Below are 15,549 nucleotides of genomic sequence, written 5' to 3'. Positions count from 1 at the left end.
AATTCACTCTCAGAGACTGACGGCCTTGGTCGGTATCTGCAGAGAGGGATGTGGGGGCTTAGATTCATAAGTCAACAGCTCTAGAGAGAACGCCTTAGACCCGCTGGGCATGGGATCAGCAAAATATACAGTGACATCAAACCAATTGCTATTCAGATATTCCAGTGCTGGAGGCTGAAGGAAAAAAAGCAAGCAGATCCCATGGAACTTAGAAAGAAAGAGCATAGGAGAGCAAGAGCAAATAGGATGGAGGACATTAGGCAGTGAAGGGACACAAATATTATCCACAAAAGATGGTAGCAACATGTGCTGGGTAGCCTGGGAAGCTGTGTTAGAGATACGCTCGGATGGAGGACAAAAAAACAAAAAACAAAACAAAACAAAAAAAAACAAAAACAAAACTACCCTATTAAGCCAACCACCTTAGTATAAGTAGGAGTTACAATTACACTCAAATTTCAGATTATCCATTATGTAATCAACTGTACCTAAAGAGAAAAATGGTGTCGTTAGGGATGTATAAACATATGACATATAGCCTTAAAACAAAGGGACAATGTAGAGCCCTTTGTGTATGTGTGTGTATGTGTATATATATATATATATATGTGTGTGTGTGTGTGTGTGTGTGTGTGTGTGTGTGTATTACATATAATATTACATATCCATAAGTTTACAGATATTCTAATAGGTTTCTCTGTAACGATGCTTTAAGCAAAGAAATTGATTAAATACTTATTTCTTGAGTTTGATATTTTTTTTTAAAGGCACAATAAATTATTCAATTAGAGGCCATTTCTATTTCATTCGAGAGTGAACAGAGTGTGTTGAATTGGCTTAGGGGGAAAAACCTAGTACAGACCACACTATTCTTCATTTTACTGGCATGTTATCATACAGTGGTAAAAGCAATCAGGGCCAGGAGGAGGCTCGAGCTGGACAAGGCCTGCAGCTTCCTTCTAAGGTCCAAGGATGAAACACAAACAGTACAGATGAAGAAATATGCAAACTATTTAGCTTTGTTTATAAAACCACCTTGCTTTTGGCATAGTTGTTCATCTTCCGTGTGATATAAACAAGAACCTTTTCTCCTAAATCAATTAGATAACATGACTTAATTGATAATGTTTTATATATACATGTCGTACCTTTGACTTCACATAGTTTTTCATGCACAGGGGAAGAGGATGAGGCCTGTTTCCTTGTGCCACTGTGTTTGCATGGCACCCACTCACTCTTACCCCGTTTTCTGTTCACCTAGCAAAGGAGACGCATCCGCACCGCGCCCTGCACTGTGGTGGGCAGCGCAGACATAAATCGGGAGATGGTAACACAACTGCTGACAAAATACTCCCACCTCAGAGTAAATGTCAAGAGAAAGCTTCTCCCTGTTAAACATTTCGCTGCCTTAAAGCGTCAAGCGGACCCTTAGCGGAGGTATATCTTAGCCGGAAGTGGTACCTGCGTACCTGCGTTCAGTTTTTTAAGGACCAGCGTGTGGACACCCAGCGGCGGGTAAGAAGCTCCCTGCTCATCTGCCCATCTCAGCGAGGTGACAGAGATGTTGCTGGAAGGTTTAATTAGCTCCCCAGTTCTCCCCGTATGTAAAGACATTGTAGTTTCATTCTACTGCTGTGGTAAAATATGCTGACAGAAAGCAACGTACGGAAGAAAGGGTTTTCTGGGCTTTCAATTCCAGGCCACAGGCCACTCCTGAGAAGGCAGCAAAGCACCGACCCAAGCAAGTAATCCCATCAGACCCACAGACCAGGGCAGAGAGGAGCGAGAGGCTCCTTGGTGCCTGCCTGCTTGCATCTCCAACTTTCTTCACTCTTACATGGCTCATCACCATGAAGCGATGTCACCCATATGCAACCTCGGTCTTTACAATAATTAACGATCCAGACGCTCCCCCCACCACCACCACCACCAGGCATGCCCCCAAGCAAACTCGATCTAGCTAAGTCCTCATCAAGATCCTCTTCCCGGGTGACTTGCCGTCGTGTCAAATTGGCATTCAAAATTAACAGGCACGGAGAGGAAGAGAGACAAGAGTACCAAGACCGTTGCTGGGTCCCCTTACAGCGGAATCCAGAGGCTGGGAGTCCAAATACAAGCCTTGAAAATAATGGACTCCCACCTGTGAGCACAGTGCCCAAGCACTTACAGAGAATCGTTCATTCCTCTTCCTACAGGAACACCCCTGCCGCTCTGCCCCAGCCCCGCTGGCCTGACAGACACCCAGGTTGCCTCCACCTCTTTTCTTCCTTTGTATGTTTTAGCCTCTCCAAACAACCCCACAAATGTCAGCGCCTCCGTCAGATCTTCTTCCCTTGTTTAAATTAAGATCCTCAATGCCGATAGTCATATGTCGGAACTCTAACCCAGTGGGACAACATTAAGGTGTGGCCCTCTAGAAAATGTCTACATCATGAGGGCTCTGTCTTCATTAGTGGGTGAGTCCTCCTAGAAAGGGGCTTAGAGAGAGCACCCCAGTGCCCTCTGCCTTCCCACCCACAGCAAGGAGCTGGCGCCTTTGAACCAAGCAGCAGCCCTCCCTCACCAAATCTGCTTGGACTTTCATCTTAAACTTTCCAGCCTGAGAAACCATAAAGGATACATTTCTGCCATCTGCATGTTGCTCAACATAAGCACCATTTAAATTTTATTTGCAATGAACTGACCGCTAGAAATAAAATCCCCAAATTGGCACTCTCCAGTATTGGCTCTAATATCCCTGCTAAGTTTAACCGAAGGCTAACCAAAACAGAACTGCCTTTACTGAACCAATTTCCAGTGCTCAGATTCCATAGACATAGATGAAGTGGCTGGTGGCTAGGCCATGCTATCCAGAACCTCATTATGAAAACCAAGCCCTGAAGTGACTCCACAACCAGGACTGTAATCCTCACAAGGCTCACCAACTCCATTGCTTAGTGACTGGGCTCAGAAGACCAGACATCAAGAACTTACACCTAGAGAAAATGCAGCCTGCCCATGCAAAAAGGATTCGACCAGCATGGTGCCTTCAGAGAAGCTGGAGGTAGCACAGACACATTGGGGGGGGGGGGGTATCCATGAGGTCCAGGCACAAGTGTCTGGACTTCTGCATCCCAGACCCAGAGGTCACAGAGCATCAGCCCTTCAACATGTTTGGTTAAAGCAGACAATATTTAAATGGAGGGGCATGAGAAAAACATCAATAAAAAATATGAGAGCTGGCTGGTTGGGCAGTGGTGGCGCACGCCTTTAATCCCAGCACTTGGGAGGCAGAGGCAGGCAGATTTCTGAGTTCAAGGCCAGCCTGGTCTACACAGTGAGTTCCAGGACAGCCAGTGCTATACAGAGAAACCCTGTCTCAAGAGAGAGAGAGAGAGAGAGAGAGAGAGAGAGAGAGAGAGAGAGAGAGAGAGCGCTCAGAGCTGGGGAGGTATCTGAGGTGCTAAAAACCTTGCAGCAGCAACAACAACCAAGCAAGAATGAAAGCCAGAGTTCTGATTCTGGGTGGGCAGGCAGAGTGGGAGTGGGAGTGGGGGTGTCCCTGAAACAACCTAACTAGCTAGACTGATATCATTAGTGAACTCCAAGTTCAACGGAGAGACCTTGCCTCAATAAACACAGTGGAGAGAGATTAAGGAAGACTCACATCAGCTTCCGCCTCCATACAAACCTGCACACGTGAATGTGCATCGGCTTACATGAGTCCACTGGCATCCCCATGACTATATGTGGTCGGACGCACACCCCCAGCCACTCAGCTCACCCCATCCCACAGACACGCATGAGTGTGAAAGGAGGAAGGCAGTGGAGCTCCCTATTTAAAAACAAGACACCTTCCCTTCAAAATCAGTTGCTTCCAGGCGCTGAAAGATAAACATTGAGAGAAACCTAATAAAAGCCCCCTGGATAAGCTTCTATGTCTGTTCACTGCAGAACTGGGGAGCCGCGCTCACTCAAAATCCATGCGCATGCTTAATCCTCTAGCGTGGCTTTACTCGGGGATGTGGTCTCTAAGAAAGTAATTAAGGCTAATTGGAGTTTTGAGTGGGATGCTGATCTAATAGGATCAATGTCCTCCTCATCAGAAGACACACAAGAGAGTGTGTCTTAAATCAGAGTCAGCGCCCCTCCTTCCCTCCCCCTCCCCTCCCCCTCCCTCTCCTCCATTTATAATAGAACATTTAGCCTCCAGATCTGTAAAGAAATTAATTTCTCCTGCTTAACTTACCCAGTCTACCAGTCACAGTATTTCCTTAGAGCACCCTGATCAGACTATTACACCGCCCATACCTTTTTTTTTTTTTCCAGTATGATTACTAGGGTAGGGGGTTGAGTCTATGCGGTCCCCGAATGTAGAGTTAAAATGCGCTCAATAACTTCACAAGACTGTAGGTGGGAGGTAACAAGGTTACAGATCTGTGGGAGGGCTCTCCTCCGTATATCCAGATACCAGCTCGCTGGCACCGCCAGTTGAGGTTCTCTGCTGGTAGCAGCCACCCTATGAGTGCCTGATTCTAGCCTGGCCAATTTTCATTCTCCTAAGTCAAATTACAGGGAGAAAAAAAGTGAAATAGTGACAAAGAAGCTAAATTTACCTTGCTTTGTCCACGAGTTTCGTTTGATGAAAATGGGCTCCTGTACTAGAAAATTATACATTTAAAAGGAAACATTTGAAGTCTTCTGAGAAACCCAATTTTGAATGCCACTCTTTTGAGTTAATAATTCCGAAGCCTCTGACGGGGGCCCAGGTAGAAATTCCTGTGACTAGCTAATTCTGGCTTCTCGGGGAGATCTGTGCATTCCACTCGATCCTTCCTGGTGGGATTTGTGAACATCAGTAAGAAGAGATATAAACACTAAACACCAAGAAGGGAAAGCATTCACAGGTCTCATACAGAGCAAACAACGGGTATCTTCCACATTATTATGTAAAATGTTTCTCTACGGGACGTAATTCTGCCTTTTTGCTATGTTTTAAGTGTACCAAATGGGTAAAAACATCATTCACTGTCTTTTGTTTACATAATGAATTGTACCCAAAAAAGTACATAAATTTGAATTATTTATTCTGTCAAACTATAAACAAGATTTTCATGTGACCCACTAGATCCTATATTCAAAGGCTACAAAAATCAAAGATAACAACCCTTCACCAGTAAACGAGGAGGAAGAGGAAAATTATTAATTTTATAAATCCAGACAAGAAATCTCGAGTGTATCTGGCGATTTCTTCTACAAATCTTCGCTTGAATTTTAAGGTAAGCTTTTTAAAAAATGCATCAATATCAAACCAAGTATGGTGGTTTACATCTGTAAGACCAGCACTTGGGAGACTGAGGCAGGAGGATTTCTATAAGTTCCTGGAGACTCTACAGAGTGAGTGAGACTCTTATCTCAGAACAAACTATCAGTATCTATTAGGAAACCCGCAGTGCTAATTCCAAGGAGAAACACGTCCGTTCTTACATGCCTGTATCTGCTGAAGAGATATAGAGGGCAGACTACTAGCCAACCAGTTGAGAAGGGCTGTGCACAATGTCAGTTGAGAAGGCATTGAGGAGAAACTGTCTGCTTCAAGCTACGTCATCTCTGGGCTGCTGGGCGGACTGGTGGGAAAGGAAAGACTAACTCCTGGGTAGAGAAGAGCATATTAAAGAACACAGTGGCCAAAAACAACACCACCTAACACTCAGGTCCCCTATTTGACACAGGCGATATTCAATATGGCCACAGGTCCATAGAGTGTCAACATTTACAGAAAGAGAGCCCAGGCTCCCAGAAGGGGGAAACACTGGTGGGACGGGTATGGAGGAAGGTCGCAGACTAACAGATCTCACGGGCAGACTCAGTGATAAGACCCAGGAAGAGCAACTCAGCTGCCAGGGTGACACTCAAAGGAACAAGAGGAACAGACTCATTACAGTAGATACCAGGGCACAATGCCCAGGTCCAAGCATGCCAAATCCAGAGCAGCGGGCACACCGAGGGTTACACAGTAAACAGGCGAAATGCCCTTCACCCAGCATCATAGGACACTAGACGGTCCTCTTCACATCAATACCATCTTGGGACAGAAGAGAAGGAAAGCACTGATAGTTGGGGATACTGCAGAAGAGTCCTGGAAAGAGGACTGAAGTGCTCTCGACTGGAAAGACCAGACTTCATTTTCAGTAGGAACAGGCTTACAGAGGGGGTAAAGGCAGTTATAGAAACTATGTTTCATTTCAAGAGATGGGTCCGTTTTTATGCAGTTCCTCCCAAGGCTACTGAGCTCAAAATCATCCTACCGTATGCACACCTGAACTCAGTACTCTTTGCAGTGGTCTGTGGGGCGGGATACATGTTACCTATCATGGTTAAATATGTTAAGTGAAAGGAAAGACTGAAGAAAGTCCTGCTACCATTTGACGTGACCACATGCTCATCTGTGATTGGTAGGCTCGACTCATGCTCATCTATGATTGGTAAACTTGTCTCATGCTTCTCTGTGATTGGTGGACTCATCTCAACAAATGGGATAGAGACAAGGGCGGGCCCAGTGTACAGTTCAACCTGTGACTAACTAAAAATAGTCCTTCACCACAAACAGTCTAAGAAGGACAAATGTGGATCAAAAAAGGACAATTGGAGAGGGCAACCTAAATATGACACCAATTTTTACGCTAAAATTAGGTTTTATATTTTTAGGATCACCACAGAGGACATTTCATGTAAATGGTGTGTTTATGACCAGGAAAATCAGGTGGTATTCATAAGTTCAGATAGAAAAAAAAAAAAAGTAACGACATGGTTTTCTGCAATAGCAAGGACTGTATTTGCACTGCAGAGGGAATTTAGTTTCAGCAAAAATACATGCAACCAATGTTGTTCGTTTTGATGTGACTGATTTTTGAAAGGTAGTATTTGTGTTTCACCTGCTTGGCTTCGTGGTCACAGTGCCACAAGCACTAGGAGTTTGTGCCTAGTTTTATATCGCTGTGTATTTAAGTAGCGTCATAAAAAGGAAGGGGAAAGAGGCAAAGATTAGCAGAAACTTTCTCCTCACTTATAAAGACCACGAACATGATTTCAATTTGCTTCATGGTGATGGAGTCTTGGATACTGGGTTGAGGTAAGGGGCCTGACTGGAGAGAGCCAGAAAATCAACAGTAAGAAGCAGAGTTCTTTCCGCGTGTGAACTGGACCCCACCTCTACTGGCACCCTCACTCCCCCCAGTCCACAGCCAAGGATGCTGTGAGGAAGGAGGGCTGAACACCAAACATGATGTATCTTAGATGCACAGTGCACTATCTTGTTACATGTGCACTGTTCCCTGACACTGTGTCAAAGGTTATAAAGCCCAAGCCGGAAATCTTAAGGCTCATTTGGACCTCACTTTGGAAAACTAAGAGTTAAGATTTTAAATGAAGAGGTGTGTGTGTGTGTGTGTGTGTGTGTGTGTGTGTGTGTGTGTGTGTGTTGTTTGTTCATTTTGCTATATTTTATAAGAGGAAAGTAACTCAAATAAAAAAAGTCCAGTCTTGAGATGGCCTACTAACAGGCAAATGTCCTTCATGAGTCTTCAGTCTTCCCCAGCTTCCCAGTGTGTGACACAACTATGAAACAATAACAGCTTTCGCCTCTGCCCATCACCCTACCCCACCCCCACCCCGGTAAAGCATGCCAAGAAGGATCCTTACTCTACAGATGACAAAAATCAAAGGTACTAGGGGCTGTCTACCTGGGCCCAAAGACAAGAAAATGCTGAAAAATATCCAGCCCAGGTTAGCCAACTTTGAATCCATAGTCAGATGTAGATTAAAAGTCTCCACAGAACATTCAGTTATTTTCAGAATGCTACGATAATGAAACTATCCAATCTAATTCTACCAAGAAGGGAGGTACTTTTGTAAAATAAACACTATCATCTTTCTTTTTCAGTAGCCAAAGGTCATCTAAAATTCCAAATTATTTTTAAGAGAAACGCATAGAGGAGGGTAGTTACTTCTCATTTATGACCAGACAGCATCTGAATTTTATATAACTAAAACGGTAAAATTGTTAATCCATAGTAAACTATACTCAGACTGGTGGACAGCCACGCTGGTGGTCCTTTATTGTGAAATTAACATACCAGACTTCATTAAGTCTACCCAGATCGGGTGCTCTGAAGAAACAGAGTTCAAGGTTAGCCTGTCTCTATAGGTAGGGCAGGTAGAGCTATATAGTGAGACCTTGTTTCAAAGAGAAAGAGAGAGAAAGGAGAAAGTGAGAGGGATGGGGGGGGGGTCCATCAAATCAAGGCAGCAGCCTGTTCACTCCCCAAACTCCTCCAAGTCCCTACCTGTCACAGGCTCCCTCCACGCTACCCAGGTCACTTTTCTAAGAGATGAGTAGAATCCAATCACTCATCCTTGGACAAGCCACATCCCCCACTGGACAGCTTGAACTTCATCCCGGCAACAGGAAGTCCTGCACCTTGCCTTCTCCATGCTCATGTTCCCCTTGCCCTCTGTGGTGGAGGTGAGCCTCCCTCCCACTCTACAGCCCATACACACACAAGGCCACTGTCAACCCATCCGACCCTTGAGAAATCACTAGCAGCCCGTGAGATGCTCTATTCAGTGGCGCCCCATCTTCCAGAAGACTCTTCCTCCTTTCAAGTTGTCCTCCCCCTTCCTCAGCCCACCACCACTGGCTTCTGTCCTCAGAGCATCTTCCTCCCCACCTCCCACCCAGCACAAACATTCTCTTTCACACTTCCTTGGCACAAGTCTGCAAGGGATCAAAGAGGCAGCAGCTGCAGGGTGTGGGTCATACCCAGGACTCCACAACTGTATGTAACCATTTCCCTCCAGCCAAAATCAAGACATGGTCTTCCTATCCACACACATCCCTCAGGGCCCAGAGCGACCCACAAGCAAGGGGAGGAAATAAGGCCGTGGCTTGTTTGTTTCTCCACTGAGTTTCTTTGCATCTTTGTAGAAGTGTCAGATTATACTACATCAAAGATCCTGGCTTCAGAAAGCCCCTGCTTCACTGTAACCTCTCAGGAAGCACTGGGCTTGGTTCCCTCTGCCAGCTGGGAACCTTTGTAAAGAAAAAAAAAAAAAACTCTTATCACCTCATCACCTAGATACCATTAAGGTGCTAAGTTTACAGGTCTTCTACTTCAAGACAACTTGGAAGTAATGAGAGGTTTTGCCTTAACTGAACACTTCGGTCTCTGAGTGGACAGTTTGCACTCAATGCTATTTCTCTTCAAATTACTTGCTCTCTACCACTGTGTTGAAGCCAAACACTCTAACATCCAGGATACAAGTTATGCCTTCTCCACAGTCCTCTTTTGGTGCCTGCAAGTTAAACACTGTAGAGATGAAAGATGGTGGGACATTAAATCTGATGCATTTTAATTGCTAGATATATTCAGACAACATTAACTTTCCCATAAAGCTGACAGCATCTAACCCACTCGGGACCTCTTCTCGGTGGAAACCTGTATCAATAGGTTTCTCATATTTACACTTTAGAAACACGTGCATCTCAGAAAGCCAAAGGTACAAGACTGAAGCCTAGAATCAGCTTTGCCTCTCAGAGCTGAGGCAGCTAGAAGGGCGACCTGTGTTACTGTTGCTTTTGCCTTTGGTATTACTAACTATTCTTGCAACTTAATGGAAAGCAAGTTATTCTTAAACTGTCTGCCATTGTAAAGCGCTTAGCACAACAGTATTAAATCCCAGGGTATTCAGTTCTCAATTTCCTTCACTGGTATGAATTGATAGTCCCTTTTCTCTGTTTAAGAAGCCCAATCAGTTTGCCGAGGAAGAAAGCATGACTGGAGGAGGTCCCTTTGTTTGATCACTAGTAGCCAGGCTGGGAGTTCAGATATATGGTTTTAATTACATAATATGTTTGGCAACAAAGCAACAGTTCAATGCCCACTACAATGCAGTCATTTGCCGGCTGACAACAGAAAAACAATATGTTCTCCTTAATTCTTGCCGTCCTGGCTAATACCCTCGGACAATGTTGGTAACAGTGTTGAAACCTTGGTGGAAAAGCTATTCCCCTAAATGAGTTACTTTAAGCTTGTCAAATAATTTAACTGGGGAACATATTGAGCCAAGTGTGGTGGTTCCCACCTGTAACTCCTAATGCTTGGGAGCTAAAGAAGGATAGCATTTTCCAGCTAAGCCTGGACCACAGGGTTAGGGTTAGGGTTAGGGTATCAAAATTTAAACGAATAGGAACTGTGAGGTATCTTAATAAGTGATAAGACCTGCTCAGGAGCCTGACCATCTAAGTTGGACCCTTGATGCCCAAAGGTTAAGAGAGAACTGGCTCCCACAGGTTGCCCTCTGAAGGCCATATGCATGCAGTGGTATGTCTTACACACACAAAATAAATAAGATAACATGAGTGAATAAATGCATTCAAGTCGCCATCTTTACTACTCAAGTTAGTATGTCTGTCTTCCAAAATCAGTGTCTTCCAAAGTCAGTGTACAGAAAGCACAAAATATACCTGACAAGTGCTTTCCTATATAAGTAACTTAATAACGAGAACAAAAGCAAAACTGTCTCAGGAACTCATGATGGAAGATTTGCCAGCAGCTTTTTCTGAAAGGAATAATGCAAGATGTTATTGTGCTAATAAAATACTACAGCATCTCTAAGGAATTGTAGCATAACTTCTCTTTTTTTAATTATCTCTTTTTAGAAATTAGTACCCAGGGTATTAACTTTGTAACTAAAAGCAAATGTGTTGATTGTGGGCCACAAGTTCCTCATCTGATAGCAAGGCCTACCTCACAGGTATAGTGGAACCCCATAATTGCACAAAGCCACACACACATATGCGGCATCCAACGGTGTCCAACACCCAGATGACTCCAGGCTTGTTCACCTTCTTTCCCTTCTCCCACACAAAGCTCCCCAGTCAAAATTCAAATGTCAGGCTGGCATTTTATTACACAGGGTGTGACATGATGTCACCAGGTCTCCACGTGATGTGGAAATAAATCAGACCAAGGGTACACGGTAAAGGTATACTTTTTAATTCTCTTCCCCACCCCCATCCTTTCTCGTTAATGCTTTATCAAAGCTAAATACAAGTAAAGGCGTCTACAGCTCTCATTTGCCAAACTACACATAGAAACCCTAGACAGGAACTTCTGTAGCAGAAATGCTAAGTTCACATGTAGACCTCCAAAACTTACAAGAAAAAATTTAAAGGCTAAGATGTAGAGGAATATAAAATTGATGCCTTCTTCCCTGGTGAGCATATATGCCAATATAACATACAGTTGAAACATCGTTACAAGTGGATAATATCCATATACTCTATTCAGCCTAAACTTCAAATTTAAAGGAAACGCCAATTAGTGTTATTTTATTGCCCCAAAATAGACTAGGAAGGGCTATGTTTACAACAGAAAGATGTCATTCCTCCTAAGCATTTGAGTATAAATGCTCTTGCTGCACTTTGTTAAACTGTAGTGAACATTCGCTAACCAAAGCCGCACAAGTCAGAAGGAAAGCCACAAGGCAAAAGACAGGCACTGTTAACTAAAGAGGTACCTATGCCTTGGTACTGTCTTCTCGGCGGTAACTGCATTCCAATTCCAGCGGCTAAGAAGCAGATGTCAAACAACCAATAAACTGCTTAATTTCATTTGATTGTTAGGGATATTAAAGAGAACAGCGTACTCTTCCCTATTCTCCTAAAAACATTTACCCCAAAGCGTATCTGGTGGCTTCCGAGTCGACTGGGTTTAGCAGCTCAAACAGAAACATGGAGGGAAGGACAGAACAAGAGGTTGTGTTCTGAATTGTAACGGTGTGTCCCCTCACACGGGTAACTCTCCACATGTCATCTTGGCAGTGTGAACACTGGCTGCCACAACCCATATGTTGCCGTTGCTCTGCTCAACCCTGCGTGCAGTAGCCATAGCTCATTCAATATTGTCTTGACAGAGGCCTCCAAGACAAGCCCAAGTTATGAATGGCTTAAGGTTTAAGGGGAAACTACATAGCCTAGCCAAAACACCTTTTGTATGTGACAGTACCAAGAAGGTACGCCGCGCTGAGTGGTCCCTGTGAGTGGAGGCACAATCACATTCCTCATTTGCACCTTCCTCTGCCTTATCTTTAAGACAGGGTCTCTCACTGAACCCAGAGCTCCCCAACACAGCTGGATCGGCTGCCCAGTGAGATGCAGTAATCATCCGGTCTCCACTTCCCCAGGAGGAGCACTGCAGGCAAGCACTAGTGCACCTGGTTTGTTTACACAGGCTCTGGGGTTTGGAACTCAGATCCTCATGCTTGCAAGGATGCTGACTAAGCCATCTCCCCAGCTCCTCCCATCCATGTCTAAACCAAAATTAGCATTTTAAAGAAATAATGCTGAGATAGAGACTTGCATATATATATACATATATATATGTACATATATATATATACATATATACATATATATATATATTGTTCTTGAGGGAGCTAGAGCTTCATATTAATTCGAGTTATAATCAACAAAGATACTTTAAAAAATAAATTTCACATAAAAAAAAGTTATACTAGTCTCCAGAATGGGTTTCAGCATGGTAAATAGAAGCTGCGTTGCGAAAGCATCTCAATACACCCGCCTACACACGATGCACCCACATACGCACGTTCTACGCTTATGCACGATGTTTCAAGAACAAAATCACTTGCACACTCTCAATAAGGCAGGGATTCAAAATATACTACTAATATACATAAATATATATATACATATACACACTTGTTGTTTAGAAGAACATCTCATAAGCAATGAATAAAAACATTAAATAAATAAATAAATAAATAAATAAATAAATGCAGCCGAGCGCCATACACTCCCTGTTCCCTCCTGTTGGAGGAGCTAAGGCAGCCCAATTTGTCTGACTTGGATTTTTGTGCACTGAAGGAATTCCAGTCTTATCTCAACCAAGCAAATTAGGTGATCATTTTTCAAAGTTACCATATTTCTAAAAGACATACAAGTACATTTTGTTAGAATCCAATATATATACCCACTTCAGCATTCTGATAAAACCTAGGGGCAACACAGTAGTGATTTTTTTTTTTTTTTTTTTTTTTTATCATCAACCTGACGCACTTAACATCAGGGGCGTGCGTCGCAGCATTTAGCTGACAGGACAGACCTGGGTGCTTGACAGACTGCTTTCTTTCATTGCTTCAACCTGGTAGTGAATTGTTGGCACCTGGATCTGCACATCTTAAGATACGGTTATGCAAAGGCAGGCATAGAAGCATTTCTTTAGCAGGGATACCACTGGGGGGGGGGGGGTGAATCCATGGTCACATGCCAGAAGTGTACTGCAAATGAATGCACAACTCTAATAAGGAAGTGGTTTTAAAAGGGACAGATTCCCTGAGTCATTAAACAGGCTATCAACCAAAGACGCGCTGTGCCACCTAGAGAAAAACTCGAAACTGTACATTGGTTTCTTGGCTGTAAGCATTTTTTTCCAAAGCCTGAAACTTTTAGCATGACCAGTAACACCAACCACCGTCCATACCAGCTCCCCCACGCTGCAGAATCAAATTCTTTGGGGGGGCAGGGGGGGAACTAGCGCTGTCCCTTCTACACACCAGATTGGCTTCCTGCTTCCCTCACCGCCTACCCATGAAGCACCATTTAACCTCCAGCACCAACTGTTAGTCATGAAGACCCTGCAGCCTGAAAGCTATTCAATTCTCAAGCAGGTTCTTCGAACAAGCCAAGGCAGGCTGTAGTAGACGCAGCAGGAGTATATAAACCCTGGTGGACCTTGACAGCCAGGGAATCCCTCTGGATGCTCTGCACCCCACAGCCCCATGGGGCCTTGGTAGGAAATTTTGGTGTACTCGGTACATCATATCCAGGTTACGGCCAACCACTGCACAACCCAAACACCATAAGATGACAACAGAACCAAGCGTTTAGAGTGCAAAAGGCCTTCAACTTTTCCTCTCCGCATGTCACTTCAAACCAACATGCCCAGCACACTTGGCAGGCTGAAGCACAAAGGGGCTGCAGAGCCACCTGGCACGGAGAGCCGTCTCTTCCGAAGAAAACAGACAGTAATTATGAAAAGTCCGCAGTCCTGCGGTATTAACTAGAAAGCCAGGACTGCGCTGGGCATAACTCATCTTTTAGGCAGTCACTACCAGCCGGGGGACAGTCAGTCTTCTCTGTCTCCCCTCCCCCCTTCCAGCGACCCAAGGCAGCGCCCCCTTTTCGCCCCCCACACTCTTCCCCCTTCTACTCTCCCTTTACGAATCTCCTGCAACTTTGGGTTTGGCAGCACCACCGTAGCCCAGCCAGAGGCGGGGACATCGCCAAGGCGGCCGCGGCAGGAGGAGGAAAGTTTGAAAAGTCACTTAAAGCATTGCAAGATTCTCCCCCACCCCCAGCACCGGGAGAGCCCACCGCACAGAGAGAAGCCGGGCCTCCACGTGCGCAGCGGGCCCAGGAGAAGCTGGAGTTCCCTCTAGGTCCTCGGCAAGAAAAAACAAAATGTTTCCCCGGGCGAAAAGTTGCTTGCCGCAGCACTGTTCCCTTGCCCCCTCGGCTTTCCCCCCCTCCAGATCCCCAAACCCCCTCTCGGATTTCGCAAGGTGCCACCTGGCCTGGAGCGCGGCCCCAGGAGGGCACGGCGCCCCTCCCTTGCCGGCCCGAGGACAGGTCTCAAGAGCTGGGGGACAGGGAGGCACCGAGGGCGCCCGGCCCGGCCCCCCAGGCTCGACCGCCAGGCTCACCTCTCTCCTGCTCCTCCGCTTGTAAGCAGATGGGGATGTTCTTCTTCCAGCCCGGCATGGTGTCTGCTCCCTGAGCTTGCTCCGGGGCTTACTCGCTGGCTCGCTCACTCGCTGGTCGCCGGCTCCGGGGCTCGCCGCGCCTCCTGGCTCACGCCCTCCGGCCGGTAGCAACACGCCCGAGGCTGCTCAGCGGGGCTGGGGCGCCGAGGCGACTCCCCGATACATTGAGGCGACGCCGCGCGCCCCGCTGCTCGCCTCCAAGTCTCCCGAGCTCCCCGGGGGTGGCGGTGGCGGTGGCTGTGGCGGTCGGGCCGCACGGTAACCGGGCAGAGCAGGGGAGGGGGTGGGGAGGGGGGGTTCTGCAGCCGCGGTGGCGCGGTGTGGCCGCGAGGCCGGGGGACCGGAGCAGGCCGGTGTAGGACCGCCGAGCCCCCGGAGGTGGGCGCCGGCGGGAGCTCAGGGCTGGCGCCGCCTCGCTCCGCTCCTCCTCCTCCTCCTCCTCCTCCTCCTCCACCTCCTCCTCCTCGTCGTCCTCGCCTCCTTCTCCTTCCTCGTCCCTCCGCCACCAGCAGGTGGGACTCAGAGCCGCCGCGGCCGCACAAAGCTGCTCGGGGCGGGCGGGACGGAGCTGCGGGCTCCCGGGGCGCCTGTCGCCGGAGCCTCTCCCCCGAGACGCGCGCGAGGCTGGGCGGGCACGGAGGGGCGCGCGCGCTCACACCCTCCGCTCCCGGATCGCCGGCCTGCGAGGCGCGCCCGGCCCGCCAGGTACGGAGCCTGGCACCC

The 15,549-nt window shown here is 46.5% G+C and overlaps 1 protein-coding gene across 2 annotated transcripts in view; it reads right to left on the bottom strand.

The window, feature by feature from the left end:
- Positions 1 to 15,065, bottom strand: part of Grip1 (glutamate receptor interacting protein 1) — a 639,981-nt gene extending 624,916 nt beyond the window's left edge. For both annotated transcript variants that reach the window (XM_085843198.1, XM_085843202.1), the window contains exon 1: positions 14,767 to 15,065. In XM_085843198.1, the coding sequence (XP_085699324.1) occupies positions 14,767 to 14,824 (58 nt within the window). In that variant the 5' untranslated portion in view covers positions 14,825 to 15,065. The remainder of the gene's footprint in view (positions 1 to 14,766) is intronic.
- Between the last annotated feature and the right edge of the window lie 484 nt (positions 15,066 to 15,549).

This window comes from Mus caroli, unplaced genomic scaffold (assembly GCF_978045245.1).
Source record: "Mus caroli unplaced genomic scaffold, Mus_caroli_1 scaffold_9, whole genome shotgun sequence".
In the NCBI taxonomy this organism is placed as follows: Eukaryota; Metazoa; Chordata; class Mammalia; order Rodentia; family Muridae; genus Mus; species Mus caroli.
The sequence above is the reverse complement of the archived record's forward strand: the minus strand, read 5'-3'. Positions and strand labels throughout refer to the sequence as shown.